At 45.3% G+C, this 19,846-nt stretch overlaps 1 protein-coding gene across 1 annotated transcript in view; it reads right to left on the bottom strand.

Annotated features, from left to right (window-relative positions):
• Positions 1-2,466: 2,466 nt before the first annotated feature.
• LOC119437361 (acylamino-acid-releasing enzyme-like) overlaps positions 2,467-19,846 on the bottom strand; it is a 58,995-nt gene continuing 41,615 nt past the window's right edge. Inside the window, exons 16-23 of the mRNA XM_037704395.2 lie at positions 17,120-17,200; positions 11,462-11,550; positions 11,173-11,283; positions 8,978-9,026; positions 8,810-8,837; positions 5,098-5,206; positions 3,495-3,601; positions 2,467-2,654 (exon numbers count right to left, since the gene is read on the bottom strand). Of these exons, the coding sequence (XP_037560323.1) occupies positions 2,555-2,654; positions 3,495-3,601; positions 5,098-5,206; positions 8,810-8,837; positions 8,978-9,026; positions 11,173-11,283; positions 11,462-11,550; positions 17,120-17,200 (674 nt within the window). The 3' untranslated portion in view covers positions 2,467-2,554. The remainder of the gene's footprint in view (positions 2,655-3,494; positions 3,602-5,097; positions 5,207-8,809; positions 8,838-8,977; positions 9,027-11,172; positions 11,284-11,461; positions 11,551-17,119; positions 17,201-19,846) is intronic.

Below are 19,846 nucleotides of genomic sequence, written 5' to 3'. Positions count from 1 at the left end.
ACACAAACTTCTTCCACCTTTACGCTGTGGCAAAACGCAGAGAAACGGTACACTCTCGTCTGCTAAGCCGAAGCATCCTTTGTGCAAGGCATGAACTTAATATGCTTAGTGACATGCACGTTGTCTAACCCAGTGCTGCTGTGCCACCCAAAGCATAACGTCGCAGGGTCATTTGTCAGCACAACTCTGTTGCAGAGCGCATAAGGGAGTAGAATGTCACTGAATAGATGCGATCTTGCATCCGGGCCACTTTCATTTTCGGGTATCTGAGGATGTTTGTTTTCAGCTCTGTGTTTCGGTGCTGGCGCGTAACTGTGTGCGAGATTCCTCTCTTTTGTCTTTTTCAGGGACACACTTGGAAATGTAGGAGGGCACATCGGAGAATATCGTGGGGACGGCGTCCTCAGTAAGCGCTGATCGGTCACGATCGATCTCAATAAGCTGCCCATTAATGACATGCTTGAAAGTTCTTTGAATATAACGATCATCAAAATGACGAGAACACACAACACTTGTCTCGTCCAGCATTTTGTCCTCTCGTTTTATGTTCCTTGCCCATTCTTCTTGATAAAGAGCATCCGTCGAAGTACGGAACAGCGAAACCTTTTCGGCAGACGACTTGCATCTGCCTTTACACAGTGGCACGAAACATGTCCTGCTTTTCTTCGCAGGCATTTTCCAGAAGATGAAAAATGACATTAACGACACTGTTGAACAGAAGTATCTCACGAAAGCAGGAGCGAAGTGAGTGAAGCAGAAACACAGGAGAAAGGTATACATTCACTCAACACCTAAGCGGCATGCACGCTTCCACTCGATTAGGCCTGCGACTGCGGCTACTGCTACTCTCCTACTGCGCGCAGCGCCACCTACGCTGTCATAAACAGGTTTCACTGTGGCGGCTGGCAGCGGCATCTGCTCATGACAATAGTCCAACCTTCTAGCCTCTCCAGTACATCTGTGGTGACAGCATAACAATGGTAGATACGGACTGATGAGATCGTAGGCAAGCGTACGTGCACGCAGGACCGCGTTGACAAAGTGCAGCTTTATTTTTCGGCAATCAATTTCCGGGATACTTTCACTGTCGCAACATTTCGCGCGACTAGCACTGAACACGTCGCCGGATGATAGCGTTCCTGGCACACTACCAAGAATGGCGTCGCTCGTAGACGCTGACGCTAGAGACGCGAAATCCCGCGAAAGTGAATGTATTCCCAAAAGTGGTCAACCGAGCATAAGGCACTTTTTTTAGCCACTCGTGGAATAAATTCACTTTCCTGGAGAATTTGTATATTTCTGACTCCCAATTGTTTGAACATTTAGGCGGTCCCCATCGAGCCCAAATTATGGGACGCCGACGTATAGATAACGGGAAATTCAATTTATGAAGCCGCTATAGTAATGCACGCTATGCACGTTTGCGGACCACTGCGGCCACACACGTAATGTGCAGTTGCTAATTTTGCCGCACTTCGACGCAAAATTGTCTTTTTATCAGGATGGCACAGGAAATGTCGTATGGCGCAATTTGGCGCATTTGGTGTAGGAGTGGAAGCACTGCATTACGAGGAAAAAATGGAGCTGGGCAGGCCACGCAATGTGTAGGATGGATAACCGGTGGACCATTAGAGTTACAGAATGGATACCAAGAGAAAGGAAGCGCAGTCGAGGATGGCAGAAAACTAGGTGGGGTGATGTAGTTAAGAAATTTCCAGGCACAAGTTGGAATCAGCTGGCACAAGACAGGGGTAATTGGAGATCACAGGGGGAGGCTTTCGTCCTGCAGTGGACATAAACATAGGCTGATGATGATGATGATTTCATTTTTCTAGAAAGGTGACACTAAAAAAATCTAGCAGAAAATAGTTATCCAGACCTATGTCATTATACACGCATTTGTAAGAAGTTTCATTTTACGTTTTTTTTTTCTTTTTTAACCAGCAAACAAGCACATCAAGCGAGGCAAGTAAACCAGCACACACAACAAGAGCGCCCGCTGTATCAGCAATACTGCCACTCGATAAAGAACTCGCCAGTTCTCTTGAATGATGGTCATATGGCACGAAACCAGCGGCAAAGGTGCGCCGTTTGGGCCTATGTGAGCCCATATCAGTCCAATACCGACTTCTGAGTATAATGATATCCTTGCAGGCAGCGTTGAGATATTCTTTTATATTTTAAAAACAGAAAGTACAACCCTTGTGTCAATAAAATGTAAACGCGAAGCATGCGTATGCAGCCAAAGGAAAGCTCCCATCTGCGCGCACCAGTCCCGGAGCAGTGGCGCTCCTGCGGTGGCATGGAGAACTAGACACCTCACACGGGTTTCGGGCATTGTGGCAGGCTGCACTTCGTGTGCTTCATCGAGCAGCCGTGCATGAACCTTGCACTGGCTGAACTTATATATAAAAAAAAAAACCTGGCAAGGATTCACACGAGTTATGGTGCGTATGTTCTGGCAATGAAAATGAATTTATCAAATGATTTCTGTTGTGTGCTGCAGCACGGTACATGCTTGTCTCAACAGGCAGTTCTCGCTGCTGCATCCAACTTAGCTGATGAATTTTTTGAACCAAAGAACAGTGTTCACAAACATGTCTGCTTCTACATTGACTTTGGATAATGCGTGGTTGTCGTCATACATGTACATCCTGAAATGAAAAAAAACAAAAAAACAATTGATGACTAGGTGGTGATGCAATTATCTACGTTACGGTTCTATTTTCCTCAAAGGAGCACAACGTAATGAAAGCATGGATTGCACAATTGAAAATTAGTGCATGGTTGAAAAGTTCACTACTGAAAGAAAAATGGCCCAACATAGAGTACAATAATCATGCTGGATCATTTAAGAGCAACCTTATTCATTGACTCAGTCAAAACTGGCCATTGCCTAGACTGTTCACTCTAACAAAAAACCTCGCAAAAGAACATGCACCCTATTGAGAGCTCTGTCGAGATGAACATTGCACTGGTTAAGTCGACAAAATGTTGCAGTTCTCGACAAAGAAATCAAGGGCACATACTGCATCGCGTCGGTGCAAGTACTTCAAAGGAGTGGAGACATCTGATTTTTAGGTTTTGTTTTCTTTTTTCTCGGGATCAAGGAGCACAATGCAAGGTATTCAACACAGCCATGGGGTGCATTTTTTCCCTCATATTTGTTAATATGGCCAATTTGGAATGCCTCATGATTTTTTACATGCCTGCTTTGGGATTTTCTGTCGCCTGTCAATTACTCTCGCTTCAAAGCTTGGGAAACATCAAACACACTATAAAGAAATGTTCTTCAGAAATGAATGAATGTTTGCAGATTATTCCTTATTGCAATTAAAATTCATTGACTCAGTGCATAGCATTCTAAGAAAATAGCTGTTCTCCTCCAAACATTCCTGTAAGTGCACGTCATTATCCCAGGGATCATAGGAATATCATGACACGAGTACAACCTATTGTGTGTTATATGCTGGCACACAAGCGTGAGCACTTACTGTGAACTGACTCCCTGGTCAAGAAGCATTTTGTACAATTTCATGCCCTGTGTCACTGGCACTCGAAGGCCATTCTTGCCGAGGAAGACCAAGGTTGGAACATGCACCTGTTGACAGAAAGTTTTTGTCATATTTGAGCAAGCTTCTCCCTGGCCATTGGGTGTAGCAGAATGCCTATTCAGATAGACTCGACAGCTACTTAGGTATAATATTGGCAACACTTCATGACTGTAGTCTAGCCAACGTGATGCAAAGACTGGTGTGATGTCGTGATGCAATGTGAAATTGTGACAACCTAGCCAGCTGCCACGTGTGAACAAGGCAATAACGTTTTTGGCACCATCTGTCCTTAAAACAACTTAATTTCTGAATAACATAGCTTAAATTAGGTAAACACACATTGCAACCTAACAAGAGCTTTTCCTCAGCTGCATAACTCATTGTGGGCTAGCTGTTTATTTTGTAAAAAAACATTTTATAAGGACTGTACCACCCAGCAGAAAGATTGCGGACATATGGAATTACAAAGTTCGGAAAAGATGAAATGCCAATGAACAAAGTTCACAGGCAACTTGTGAAAGTATCAATGCCTGAAGAGCTCAAACTACAAAAGTTAAAATATCATAGAGAAATATCAAAAGAGAAATATCATAGCTCACGCTAAGCAAAAAGACCAAATAGTGCAAATGCAGAAGTTGGATTTAAAACGTTTAGAAATTTGTTTCAGCTTAGTAAACATTCATTTAATTAGAAACATTCATTTAATTTACCACAGGACCAGTGCGATATCAAGTGTCCTAACGAGTCAAGTCACATTGTGTTCTCTTGTTCTCTCACATCGTGTTCTCTTACTTGCATCAAAAAGGTTAGTTTTATGAAATAGTTTTACTGTAGCCAAGAACTTTTCTTGCTCACTTGATAAACTGACAAACTACCTTCACACCAGTAGATGAACGCTTTGAGTCAGAAAGCACGCTATTAATGCCTTGCCTCTTCTGTCCGTGCACTTGAGGCAGCATACAAAGAATTTTATGTGCAGTGAGTGATTCATCGATTTTTATGTACGAGGAATTAAAAATACACAGAAGCTAATGCAGCCAATACTGAGCATATCTATCACCTAGGCATAAATAAAAGTATCAGGAAAGGAACAGATTGCACATGTTGTTTAGAGCAGGACAGGATGATAGAGTAGAAAGTGGTATCTGTAACTTTAAAAGACTGAAAGTGGTGTGAATCACAGCTCAAAGCTAGTCGGTGATGGTACTCCAGCCAGAATTGAATTTAAAGACACAAGTACAAAATGTGTTGTGGATATGGGAGATTGTTATAGTGGACCTTTATGAATTCAATTACCAGTGGATACCCAACCTAACTGAGGAGAGAAGCATGGTATAGTTTGCAGGGTGGTGTAAAATGAGGAAGAGCAATAATATTAAATTCTCAAATACAGATTGGGCACAAATGGTGCTGAAAAACAGATAGGGAATAGGACTTTGTTCCACAGTGAACCTAACTGAATTGGTCGTGGTGACGTCAAGGCACAGTGTCCTGGTGTCATACCTACGAGAGCTCTCCAAAAATTTGCCAGAACAGGGCTTACATTTTTGATAAACTTCATGGGCGACATGTTCCACATTTGCTCCAGCTGCTTGGGCTCCAGCACACAACTTGTCGAGTAGTCCGGAATCACGCCACTCTCGACGCAACGCCTACAAATGTTGTCAACATGTAAAGAGATACTGCTGATCTACTTGGGTTACTGCTAGGATTCTACTAATATTTTCCTACTAGGATTATTAGAGCAAACTCTGGTGCTGCAATTGTTCAGCTACTGTGGGAATGATGAGTAGTGCATTGATTTGTCTGATCTTCGCGCTTGTGGCTTCAAACGTCCTTCTGGCTTTATTTGCTGTGCTTTAAGTGCCTTTATCAGCGTAAATTTTAATGCAATCCTATACTTATAAACACAGAAGGTGATGAGACTGTGCACATGCAGAATTATTGCAAATTGCAATATTTTATTGAAAATGAACAATTTGCAAAGTCACAGAGCCGTGTGAAGCCAGAACAGAGTTTGGGCAAGTCCATGTACTAACCATCATTCCCAAGCAGAAAAGACAACCATGCGTGCAGCTCCCACAGACACTAACACCAAAGTTCTATCTAGTAATTTTTGAAAGAAACTCTATGGGGACACTAATTGTCTACTGCAGTCAAATATCGTCCTAACAAAATCGCATGTGGCACAGAAATAGCTTCATTATAACCAATAATTATTATAAACATACGCACTGATATCGGTGAAAAATTATTTCCTGAATTTCATATTTACTTCATTATATCCATGTTCTGTATAACGATGGTTGACTATTTCCTATTGCTACAATTTCCTGCCTTACGAAACTCTGCCCTTCAATGGCCACCTTTGCATTTGCGGGTAAAAACAATGCACAGAGCTCTGCATATTTATCTTTCTTTTCCCTCTCTCAACAGTTTATGGTCTCGTGAAAAAGCTTGTCACGGCATGTGGTGCTCTTCCAAATCTGAAAACTGTTTGCTGATCAAAAAACAAAGTCTAAATGGGTTAATGTGTCTTCGTTTCTGCAGAATCAAATCAATGAGAAAGATGTCGTATAAAATGTATTTATCTTAGCATACAAAATGCCTAATAACATGAATCTGCAGTAGAATGAAACCTGTCTGAAGAGAGCTAGTTGGTTAAATCGGGTACAAAAAGAACGGTCCAACGAAGGTCAATCTGCAATGCTTGCTACACACCAATGGTGTAACTAGTTGATGCTTGTGTGGGAAACCACGGGTCCCATAACCGCCGCACGGGCAGCGAACATCGCGTCAAGCGCATGCGTGCCAGGGAGAGTTGGGAGAGGGGAAACTTTCCTTCCGCGGGCGGCGCGCGGGAATCGCAAGCGCTATCAGTGCCACCGGGTGGGTCACGTGAGATCCCGCTGATATCGCCCGGGTCTCTTTGGTCTCCAGCAAGCGGCGACGGCGGAAGTCTTCGCCGCCGCTCCCGTATTCCCGCACGTGGTTAGTCAACCGCGTTCTTGCCGCGGCAAACGCCGCGGCCCCCCCGTATTCCCCAGTTGGTAAGTCGGAAGCCCTTCTTTACCTAGTGTATTATTCTCTTCGAGGGAACCCTCAGCGATGTCAACTACAGCTAGCTGGCCTGCTCGAAGTGTTAGTTGCAGTCGTAATAAATGCTTTCCGAGTGTACACGTGGTTGTCGTCTATTGTTTCCTCGAGCTTGTACCGGACCGCGGTTGATGCGCAGGCATGCGCCAACCGCGGGGCTCGGTGTGTCGAGGCAGAGGGCCGTCGGCAATCCCCACATATCCCGACATTTTGCCGTTCCCAACGTGGGGCAAGCTCTTGGAAAACGGGACGACGATCTGTCCGGACCAGCGTTAGGCCTCACCTATGCCTCAGCCAAAGGCGTGATTGCTAGCTAGATCTGTGTTTGCTTTCTTGAGGGCGAGTTAACGCTGCGCCAGTGTCGCCGAACTCGTGTGGACGCTGATATTTGCAGCAAGTTTTCTTTTAATAGTACGCCCGAAGCGAGTGAGTGCAGCAGCCGAGGCGGTGGTCGATTTTCCCTGTACATATGTAAATAGCCTCCTTTCTGTATCTTTGGCTCTGGGAACCGGGCGCCGGAAACGCTGGCTAGGACGTCAGCGGGGCGCAGTCCCAGGAGTCGGCTCGAAAGCTGCGTGTTGAGCAGCGAGCGGGGACCGCTTAGCTAGGCCTGCATCTCCTCGCGGCGGCTCATTGGAACCCTTTATGGGTCTTCTGTGGCATTGGTAACCGTCATGGATGCGATTAGGCCTAAGGCTCTGCGGAGCTGCCGGTCGCATGTTCGAAGACGACCATGCCGTGACATTTAGCGGGTGCAACCGGATTCGCTAGTTTTATTATACTCGCCCGAGCGGAGAAACCTCGTTCGAAATAGAAAGCTTATTTTGTTCAGATGAACGCAATATTTTGCCGGCGGAATAACCGAAATCTCGGGGGACCAGAGAGCGCTTTGTTCATACTAGCATCGCCCACTTTCGCGCTGTATCGGACCGGAAAAATTCGGTCGAAGCGAATAACTTCATTCAAACGAACTGGATTGTTTTTTTCTCTCGTTGCCGCATAAAGCTATGCGGTAGACGGGTGGTTCAGCATCGTGTCAGACGGCCGACGCTGCGGCGGCCTCTACTGCCTTAATTCTAAGTGTTTGTGGAGTGCATTTGAGCGACTTCGCAGAACGAGTGAAGCCGCCTCGACTTGCTATTGCTGCCATGGTCCACGTCCCTGCTTGCTGTCTCGGCCCCTCCCTATTCGCGGCCCGATGCAGCAGCACATGGGAGCCACGAGGAGGGAGGCCTACCATCATACTCCCACGAGGGTGCGTCGGTGCGAGATTCATCGTGCCGGCGCGCGCGCCGCTTCGAGAAAGTCCTGACCCGCTGTTCCCGGGTGGACATTGCGGCGCGCATCTTGAGGGCAAGCCATCTTCAGCCCCCGTCATCGTCAACCACTGTGACGGCTGCCACATGTGGGCGGCCGCCACACAGGACAGTGCTGCCTATCAACGTGGATTTGGACATTTCCTGCCGGAGTTTACCATCGCATCTGCCCGGAGACTTTGTCAATGCTGTCGTTCGAGAGATTTCTCCACCGTAGGGCAATATTTAAGGGTGGAGGGATGTGGGAAACCACGGGTCCCATAACCGCCGCATGGGCAGCGAATGTCACGTCAAGCGCATGCGTGCCAGGGAGAGTTGGGAGAGGGGAAACTTTCCTTCCGCAGGTGGCGCGCGGGAATCGCAAGCGCTATCAGCGCCACCGGGTGGGTCACGTGAGATCCCGCTGATATCGCCCGGGTCTCTTTGGTCTCCAGCAAGCGGCGACGGCGGAAGTCTTCGCCGCCGCTCCCGTATTCCCGCACGTGGTTAGTCAACCGCGTTCTTGTTTGCCGCGGCCCCCCCGTATTCCCCAGTTGGTAAGTCGGAAGCCCTTCTTTACCTGTGTATTATTCTCTTCGAGGGAACCCTCAGCGATGTCAACTATAGCTAGCTGGCCTGCTCGAAGTGTTAGTTGCAGTCGTAATAAATGCTTTCCGAGTGTACATGTGGTTGTCGTCTATTGTTTCCTCGAGCTTGTACCGGACCGCGGTTGATGCGCAGGCATGCGCCAACTGCGAGGCTCGGTGTGTCGAGGCAGAGGGCCGTCGGCAATCCCCCCATATCCCGACACTTGTAAAAATCTATTGCCAAGGCTTATAATAGAGCACTACAAAATCCACTCACCAGTCGGGAACGTCAGTTGCATCCATGGCTGTAATAGAAATAAAGACATTAGGAAATGCATCACACATGCACGCACACACACACACATGCAAAAGGATGCGAGAAAACGAGGGCAAAGTCAAGGTAATGGACTTCAGTTTCACAATACCAGATTGATCCTGAACTTACATGAAAGGTCCACGACAGGGTTTTGAACTGCACATGCCTTATAAAAGCTCTGCAAAGAAAACGAAGAGTGCAGTGTTAGATGCCAACATTTAAAGTTTAATGTATGTGGCAACTTTTCAGTAAGCAGTTGTTGCTTAGCCTGAGCTTACCGAGTGTCTGGCTAATCTGTGGGAAAAAGACACACACATGTGATTGTGGCAGTGCTAGCCACAATGTTGCATACATGTTGAATATACTATGTAAGACTACACCACAATCGTGATAATTCGAACTAGGATAATTTGAAATTCTGGTTGTTCAAAGAAACATAAAAATTTTTTGGGCCGATCATGTTTCCAACGCATCTTGAAGGTGCTTAATTCAGATAAGTATTGTAGTTTAATTCAATTCAATTTTTTGCAACACCATTACATTGGGTCAGGAGCACAGAAAAGAAGCTATTTTGACTAATGCCTTGACAAAGTCTGTGCTCCAGGTGGCATACAGCAGGGTGCAACATTGACGTGCATGCAAATTTGTAACCTATGCAAACCGCTTACGTAAGCACAATGCAATTAAAGTGTAACTGTCGTTATATATGTTCCCACATGAGGGGGGGAAGGCTCTCATTGGAGTAGTGGTACATTCGAATCTCAATAATTCGAACTCGAAGGGGCCCGAAAATTTGTTCGAATTAAAATAAGTTTGAATTAAAAGGACGTATTTTTGAAGTATTCGTGCACCCTAGCACAATGCACGAACGTTGCGAGTCATGAAATATCGTGGCGCACAAGCGCATAGCGAGCGCGGGCCATGAAATTGCCCACGCCGGCAAACGCTCGCTTCCCGATAACGGCAGAAAATGAAACTTCAGGGACCGGGCGGCACCGGCACAGTGACGGGTGCGTGCGGAGACTATCGAAGGTGAGGGAGGAGGGCGGCAGGGAAGCGGATTTGGTCTCGGTAACTCCTCTGCATCGGTAACAGTGGCTTCGGTGCACGGTGGCTCCCTCACCTTCCCTATCAACTCCATCGTAGCTCCCTCGCCTTCGACTGTCTCCATGCGCGCCCACTGCCATGCCGACCCCAGCTTAGCCCTCCCCCTGAAGTTTCATTTGCTGCCGTTATCGGGAAGCAAGCGCTTGCCGGCGTGGGCAGTTTCGTTGGCCAGACTGGGCCTCCGCCGCTGCTTTCCTCTGCGCAGCAGCTGCAGCTTGCAAGGTCAACACGTGACTAGAAAATACAGGAAGCATAAAAAAAGAAGGGTTCACGGGCATTTTCTCCACGTGGCTGAGACTTCGACACTAGAGTGTACTAGAATACGGTTGTCTAGTACACTGTTGTTGGCATGTACACGCGTGTTCCGGCACGACGTAGAAACGGCGACCTTGCCATGTGAAAGAGGGTGAAATTTACGGCACAGTGTTTTTTTTCCCTTCGCGCACGGCATTGAGGGCTCTCTACTGAGCTTTTGCTCTCTGACCACGCGGTGTCGAGGTGTCGGGAGTAATGCCGGTCGGAGGCGCCGCCGTGTGATATGGCGCGCTGCTAAGAGCATTGTCGGTGCGTGGTATGTCCGAATTAACCGTCGCAAATGCTTTTGCGTTCGAATTATTGGGCATTTTCGCCCATTGGAATACATATAACTTTGACGGGACCACAGCGTGAGTTCGAATAAACGAGATTCGACTGTACATTAATGAAATGCAGTGGGATAGAACATAATTGCACGAAGTGTTACAAAAACTTTTTTTTGGAAGGCAACATCAACCAAATTTTGAATTGGCAAAGTGCATTCCCATGAAAGTGAGTCAAGTCGAACTTTTCTACTTGCCAGGGGCAAAATAAGTAAACAGAAAATGGCTGAGCAGAGGACATTCATATGGCATGAATAGGTGAAATATGCCTACATTTGACATCCAGGCTGCTTGTTGATGTCCGGGTTGCGAATATTCAGGGCGCTACCATAAATTCACCCCACAGAAGATCACCGCGAAAAGAACCAGGTCGTTCATAAATATGTATAACCACTACAGTCATGTATGTTTGAAAGAACCTGTGTGTGTTCAACGGTACACGTTATAACTCATTATTCTTTTTCGAATCTTGCTTGAGTCTAATTCACATAATTCAAACAAAATGTTATGGTCCCTAGAAGTTTGAATAAATGCAAGTCAATTGTACAGAGAAAAGTGAAAGCCCACTGTGATGCATACCGGGAACTGGCCAATAGCATGGCATGCCAAGAAGCCTCCATGAGAACCGCCAAATATGATCATCTTGTCGGGATTGATCTCATATCGCTGAGCTACTACTTCAGCTGCACACTGTATGAAAAAAAAAGCATGTTATGCTTATGATGCCAGGAAACCTTTTTTACTCAATGATGTACACAAACAGTTTCTGAGCACTTAACGAAAGTGCTGCCATTGAAATCATGAAAACTTAGATATCTCGTCACTAGTCACATGATGAAAGGAGCCGAGTGGTAGGCTCTAAAGTTACCTGAACATCAAGTACGTCTTGCTGACCAATCTTTCCCACCAGTGATCGGAGATTGTCCTCTCCAAATCCCTTGGATCCTCTGTAATTCACTGCAAAAGGGAAGAAAAGCTATTGATGCCGTAATCATCACCCCATTGTGATGGCAAGCCTTGTGGCCAAATGTCCACCATTTGGCCACAAGAAAAGAGTGGGCTTGATGGCACTACGACAATGCGGTTCACTGACGTCCGGCGCCTTTTCGCCTTACAGGTACTCACAGTTTTCTGCTTTCCCGTTGGCACCTGCTGTTCTCCTGGAGCCACCACGAAGTCTGCGGGCACGCCCGCCTTACGGTGTGTTGGCTTACGGGATACACCTGCCTGGCGAAACCTGCTGAATCGTGTGCCAGCAAATACCAATCCTGACCACCACTACGTACCGCCTCACGTCTACAGCCTGCCGTACGCCGTCGCTGGAGGGGTAAGCTCGCCCTACCTTTAACGCGCTAGCGATACAGCTGGACCAACTTCATCTACTCACCAGTGCTGAAACTGAAACAAGCGACGACTACTGCGCCGCACCACCCTTGACCGGAAATCTACCGCATTTATCGTCTTTATGCTGCTGTGTATCAGCCGACGCATCGGCACAGACATCAACCTTCACGCATAAAACACGTCACCCCCTCGCGCTCATCAGTGGGCTTGGTGGCACTACGACAATGTGGTTCACTGACGTCCGGCGCCTTTTCGCCTTACAGGTAACAAATCATTGCACTATTTATGCACGTCATTCCCGCTATTCCGCTTTGCTAGTGCTGCCAAGCCCAGGCTACTGCGTTACCATTGTTCGTGACTGCACGTCTATCATTCTACAACTTCTCGCACTTTGTGGCGACGTAGAATCTAATCCCGGCCCCAGCACCCGTTCCAGTTCGACGCAGGCATCCTGCGACATAATTGTAGCGTTGGAGGAGATAAGGTCAGGTCAGGCGTCTCTCTTAAACGAAATGAAATCAATCCGAGCCAAACTATCGCAGAACGAGAAAATTTTTGACGACATAAAGAGGCGACTGACAAAAATCGAAGATGATGTTTCCTCCATAACTGCACTGAAGGCCGAAGTTAGTTGCGTCAAGACAGTTGTATATAAGAACACTAAAGCCATTTCCGACATATCATCGCGACTTAACGATTCAGAAGATCGGGCCCGTCGGTCTAACCTTATGTTTTTTGGCGTAGCTGACAGTGAGCGGGAAACATGGCAAGAATCGGAAAGCAAGATTACGGAACTTTGCAATTCTAAACTTAATATCAAGTTGGGCCCCTTAGATGTCGAGCGTGCCCACAGAATTGGCAAGTACAACACTAACAGAACTAGACCTATAATTGTCAAGTTAGCACATTTCAAAGTGAAACAAAATATTTTTTCAAATGCTAAACAACTAAGAGGGTCCAACCATAGCATATCAGAAGACTACTCATCTAACACTCGGCATGCACGTAAACAACTAATCGAGTTCGGCAAGTCCCGGCAGAAACCTTTTAAGCTTCGGTATGATAAACTAATCATGAAAAACAGAGCTTACAAGTACGATAACGCTACAAACAGAGTCGTATCAACTTCATAGCTACCATCGCGCACTACTGCAAAGCCAAATAGCATTCCTGTATCATTTATTTATACTAACATAAGAAGCTTGCTGCCCAAGCGCGAAGCACTTCGTAGCCTCATTGATTAATCAGATTGTAAGCTTCTAGTACTAACAGAAACATGGCTGAATTCAACCGTCGATAACACAGAACTTAACTTATTCCTCCAAGATTTTGATATTTTCAGGCGGGATCGTATAGGCAAACGCGGAGGAGGTGTCCTGATAGCTGCCCATCGCAGCCTATGTTGCTCGGCTGTTGATATCACTTCACCTCTAGAAATTTTATTCATTTTGTGCAGTTCTTCATACCAACCAATTCTTATCGGTGTATGCTATCGACCCCCCGACGCAGATGCTTCCTTCAATATTCACTTCCACGAGGCACTACAATCTGTTACGAAGTCATTCAGTCATGCGCAACTACTCCTCTTAGGTGACTTTAACCTTCCCGGTATAACATGGTCTGAACCAGCCATAACTCTGTCAAAAAATAACCCCGAAAGTAATTTCCTTAACACATGCCTCACCTTTGGTCTGACACAGATAGTATCTACCCCAACGCGAAAAAACGAAGAGTGCTCTAACATACTTGAACTTATCTTAACATCCCATCCAGACAGTGTTTCTTCCATAACACATTTACCAGAATTAAGCGATCATTCAGTGCTGCATGCGGAATTATCTTGTCAACTACCTCAGAGTAAAAAAAGAAAGAAAAAAATAACACTTTACGATAAAGGTGATTACGTCCGTATTAACAATGAACTAACCGAGTTTACAGCTGGTATATTATAGATTTCCCGAAGAGCACAGTTCACACCAACTGGACGCTTTTTAAAAATATAATGCTCGAACTGGCTGAGACTTACATACCAACTATCACCTTAACCGAGCGACCTTCGTCCCCATGGTTCAACAACTCAATAAAACGACTAAAGAATAAAAAGAAAAAACTATTTCGCACAGCCAAACATTCAAACACCGCTCCTGCTTGGGAGAAATATCACACCAGTGAAAAGGCGTTTAATTCTTTGGCCGCAACAGCGAAACGATCATTTTTCTCATCAACGCTCCCTAGCATGCTTCAAAATAATCCCAAACAATTCTGAAAATACATTGCCCCAAATAACTATAAACCATTATCATTGTATGATGACGACAATAACCGTGTTCCTGACCATAAAGCATGTGAAATACTAAACTCTGTCTTCTCTTCCGCTTTCACTTCTGAGCCTAACACTGACCTCCCAGACTGTCCTTGCCTCAACCACCCAACCATGCCAGACATAACATTTGACGCATACGGCATCACCAAGCTAATAGAATCCCTCAAATTAACATCGTCGGCCGGCATCGATGGAATCAATTCCAAAATGCTTAAGAACACTGCACACATCTCTAGTGTAATTTTGTGTCACATCTTTCAGCAATCATTATCATCTGGAGGGTTGCCGCAGGACTGGAAAATAGGTAAGATAATTCCAGTGCCAAAAAAAGGACCATCGTCATCGTGCCACAATTACCGTCCAATTTCCCTCACCAGTGTTTGTTCAAAACTAATGGAGCATATAATCTACTCTCATATTGTAAAGTTCCTAACATCCGCTAATTTTTTCAATCCTAATCAACACGGCTTTCAGAAAGGCATGTCCTGCGAGACTCAACTACCTCTGTTCGTTAATGACATAAGCTCACATCTTGATCAAAACGTACCTGTAGATGCCCTCTTTCTAGATTTCCAAAAGGCATTCGACAAGGTTCCTCATGAACGACTCTTCCTAAAGCTATCGCATCTAAATCTTAACCCTCTTGTTCTCCAATGGGTATGCAACTTTCTGACTAACCGTCAACAGTTCGTTTTCGCTAACCAATGCTCGTCTAATCTATCACCCGTTATCTCCGGTGTGCCGCAAGGCACGGTCCTAGGACCACTACTCTTTTTAATATACATTACCGACTTACCGAAAGGTTGTTCTTCGAAAATTCGTTTGTTCGCTGATGATTGCATAATCTATCGTCCTATTACTAACGACGCTGATTCTCGTTCACTCCAGTCCGACCTTAACATCATTGAAACATGGTGTAATAACTGGCTAATGTCTCTCAACATCAAAAAAACGTCGCTACTTACTTTCCACCGTCGCCAATCATTTATTTCAGCTAAATACGCTATCGCTGGTGTTGAAATATGTGCCGTCACTTCTTATAAGTACCTAGGTGTTAACCTATCCAGTAACCTCGGTTGGTCTTCACACATTTGCAACATTAGCAATGATGCCAATCGTGTTCTATGTTACCTGCGCCGTAATCTTCGTCTCGTACCCCCTTCAGTAAAACTACTAGCATATTTAACATTTGTTAGACCCAAACTTAATAGGCATGCTCAGTGTGGGACCCATACCAATCTAACCTGGCGACAGCACTAGAATCTATACAGAATCGCGCAGCAAGGTTCATTCACTCCGACTACTCTTACCACACTAGCGTCACTAAACTTAAGTCATCTCTGAACCTTCCAACCCTCGAGCACCGCCGCAAAACAGCAAGGCTATGTCTCTTTTACAAGTTTTATCACTCGTTGCCTCACCAGACCGACATCATACCTGCGCATCAAACTTCATCCCGTCATAGCCATTCAAAGGCTGTTTATCCCCCCCCAGCTCGCACCGCCGCTCATCTTAACTCTTTCTTCGTACAGACAGCGAAGGACTGGAATTGACTACCTGCCGAAGCGATGCACCAATCCAATCATTCATCGTTCAAGGCGTTCATCGAAAATGTAACCTACTAGATATGCCCACCCCTCATGTAAAACCCCGAAAGAAGTATTTGAGGTACAAATAAATAAATAAAAATAAATAATTAATTTACCACCATTTTATTTTGGGGCGAGCAATAGCATTTCAGTAAATGAAATCTAAGCAATGATGGGAGTTTAAATCTAGTGAGTGTCACTATAAAATAAAAACCTATAATACGAGGTGTGTTCAAAAAGACACGGAACTTTTGGTATAACACCTTTACTGCTTGTGGTACATCTTAAGTGCTGTCTCCTTCAAAGTCATCATTTTCCTCTACTGGCAATGCACTCTTCCTACCTTTTCTTACATTTTTTTGAAAGCCTCCTGAAACGTGCTTTCTGGAATGGCGTGCAGGTCTCTTCTCTCCTTCCCCTGGATCTCCTCTGCCGGCGGCGCCCGCCGCCGTGCCGGTGCCGCCAGTACGGCCGGCCCGGCGCCGATTAGCCCGCTCCCTGAAGTTTCGTTTTCTGGCGTTATCGGGAAGCGAGCGTTTGCCAGCGTGGGTGCTGGTGCTGCCGGTCCAGCCGGCCCGACGCCAGCTTAGCCTGCTCCCTGAAGTTTCATTTTCTGCCGTTATCGGGAAGCGAGCGTTTGCCGGCATGGGCAGTTTGATTGGCCGGACTGCGCCTCCGCTGCTGCATTAAGGGGCCTCTCCTAAGCTTTTGCTCTATGGCGGTGTCGGAGCAATGCCAGTCAGAGGCGCCACCGCGTTATTTGGCACGCTGCTGAGAGCATTGTCGGTCCGCAATATGTTCGAATTAACCATAGCAAATGCTTTCCCGTTCGAATTACCGAGCGTTTTCGCCCATTCAAATACATATAACTTACCACAGCGTCAGTTCGAATAAACCGGCAGTTAGAATTAAGTGTGTTTGAATTAACGAGATTCGACTGCATTTATTCAATCACTCTTAAGTTACTTTCAGTAAAACACTGAAATAAACATAGTCAACATCTTTGGTGTCATTATTATTATAATTAATAGGCCTTTTATTTGCTGTTGGATTCCTCTGGCTAAAGGGAGGAAATTGCATTTTATGCAAAGTGCTTCCTCCCCCCCCCCCCCCCCGCCACCGCAAAAATATACCACCCCCCCCCCCCCATGGCAGAGATCCTGGGCGAGCTACTGATGCCAGAGGTGTGCAAGCTATGAGGATGCAGTGCTTACAGATGCCATTTGACCACGAAATGCATTCATTTTTCATACTGACTTAGGTTTCTTACCTAGGAGCACAGCAAATCCACACTTGACAAAGAGGATCGTGTAGAGCTGGAAGCCAGCATGACAGGAGCTGTGAGGGCCACCTAAATTATATAACAAGAAGTTGGGAGAAATGTGAGAACATGCGTGAGCTCCCATTGTTTAACCCATGAATTAAACAATCACAGATCTATAAAAGATACAAACAACTCCAGTAAAAGACTCCGTTTGCAAGGCATCCATTTCAGTGGAGCAGCATTTATTGACAAGAGTTGCAATAGGTCAGTTGGATTTAAAGGAACTCAAAAAAAATATTAGGTCAAGCTGTATTAGTTACGCTTATGCGATACCAAAATGGCTGCTCCTAAGGTAAGAAAAGGCTTGGCAAGCCAGAAAAGACACAAAACCAAGAGACAACGCTGTCCTGAAGTTCCTGAACCAACTTGCCATAACATTACGGACTTTGACTGTGGCTGCTCAGGTGCTTCTTTATTATTTTTTTTTCATTTACTTACAGTATACTGCAGGCCAACTGGTGGCCAAAGCAGGCATGGATTATTGTTTATACAGTTGTGATGCCTAACACATGACATTTCAAGGGGAAGAAGAAAAAGAAAAATTAATACAGTGTACAATGCAAGGGACTGTGTACATTGAATTAGAAGCAACGCACTTCTTTTTGCGGAAAGAAGAAAATATGAGCAGTGTAAAAAAACTATGAAATAATCAAGCCGTACCAAACTTAACACAGCAAGAGCATGGGCATGATTCATCATTTTACGCATACGTGCACAAGCACAAAAAAAAAAGTTCGCAACAAGCAGAATTTTTCCATTGCAAGTGGCACATTATTGGACATGAATAAATCAACACAAAGGGTGTTCCTTTCAGTAATTGTTCTGGGGGTAAAAAAAAACTTGAGGTGATTCGTGCAAGCAAAAATTGGAGGACACTTAAGCTTTGCCCTTTAAGAGTGGAACGCGATAGCGTTATCGAGCCCCATTTGCATCACATTTTCTTTAAATAGGCTTCACTGCAATACCAACGTGGGAAAGCCAGCTTACAAAGACTAAGCTTACACCGATCCCATTAGAGTTGGCTTCACTTTTAAACACAAATGCATTGCTGAGAAAACATCTTAATAAGGGCAATATAAGCTGTCTCATATCAAAACGTGAAGGCTCTAGGACCTTTTATTATTTTATTAATTGTTTGCTGTTGCCCCGAGGCACGTGCGCGTCCAAAATTGCATGAGCGTTGGTTGATTGAGCGGAGCCACGCACTATCAGAATTGGAGGATGCTTAAGCTTCGCCTTTAAGAGTGGAACACGATAGCATTCCAAATCCCTGCCGGCTTATCAGGCTTTTTTTCTCGTATATTCAAATTACAATCCGAAGCAATTATGTCTGTAGGTTGTAGTTAAGTCGTACTTAACAATTTTTTTCTGACGGATCTTACTTTGGGAAATTCAAGTTTTGTTCACTAACACGCCACGCAAAGGGCCTGTGTGGTCACCCCGGGGTGGTTCGGGATGAATTTCTCCACCACGGATGTCCTGGACACCGATGCTTATGCCGAAACCGACGCCAGATTTTCTGCGACACGGGGCCCTTAACGCTATCCCGTTAAAATTGGAGTTACCTTGTTGGGGTGATGATGGATAAACTGTAATTCGTATGTCGAGATGCCGAAAGTAAATTTTAGCCATGCTACCTTTCTTCGAGCTTCAAGGACCGCTTAATTATGTAAGAAGGGGAATCATGACTTCCATAACATTTAAATATTATAATATTAATTAAAAATTAAATTTGTTGCTAAAGAATTAGTACTACATAGCATTCTAAGGAAACCAAGGACTCGACCCAGTAAGCATTGAATGCTTTCTCTGCACCAAAGCAGACCAAGGAGAAAATACTTTGAAATTTGTGACACCGCATCGATGTACCGACACGAAGGATTTGGCACGAAGTTTAGGGGAAAGCTGGCCTTCATTTTTTGCATTAATAATCAACTGTTTTCTGCCAAATGAATTCATATAGTGTGCTATTTTTAAAGTATTATTACCAGCCTAAACTGATTTAGTGTTGCTCTTAAAGCAGTGTTCACAATGGGGAGAAATCCTTCTCTTTGCAGCAGGGAGTGCGCATCACATGGTGACAATGTCACACCTTTTCAGGGACAAGAGGCTGGCAAATACATCGCCAGGGGATGGAAGACGTTTTTCTGGGCCAGTACAAAACATTCCCCCTCTTTTCCAGAGAGATAGCAGGGCTCTTTCCAACTAGTCTAGCAGCCTATCACAGCATTCTAATTGCCGCTGCCATTGCGGGTGTTTAAAGGTCTTGCTCGCTTCGCAGCAACTGTTTTTCACTGGCACAAACACCTGCCGACACATTGAAACTCAGCAACAAGGCAACACTGTTTTCCATTTCCCTCAACACAGCCTACCTATGTGTGCTTGCTCAGTTTTGCGAGTCTAGGCTGCTAAAATCATCCGCAAACATTTATGTTTCTTAATCTCAGCACAATCCGTGTGAACAGTGAGGCAGCTCAAAACAGCGTGACGGTTCATGGCGTTATGCTCCCCTCTACATCATGAGCTACCCTGTGTTAATACCGCTTTAGTGTTCTATTGAAGTGCTGCAGGTTTTCTTTTAGTTTAATATGATGGGATCACGAAAAGCTGTTTGACAAGAAGTTTTTCCTCGCAGAATTGTTTGTCATCACATCCTTTGTTGTTGAACTACAT

This window comes from Dermacentor silvarum, chromosome 1 (assembly GCF_013339745.2).
Source record: "Dermacentor silvarum isolate Dsil-2018 chromosome 1, BIME_Dsil_1.4, whole genome shotgun sequence".
NCBI classification, from domain to species: Eukaryota; Metazoa; Arthropoda; class Arachnida; order Ixodida; family Ixodidae; genus Dermacentor; species Dermacentor silvarum.
The sequence above is the reverse complement of the archived record's forward strand: the minus strand, read 5'-3'. Positions and strand labels throughout refer to the sequence as shown.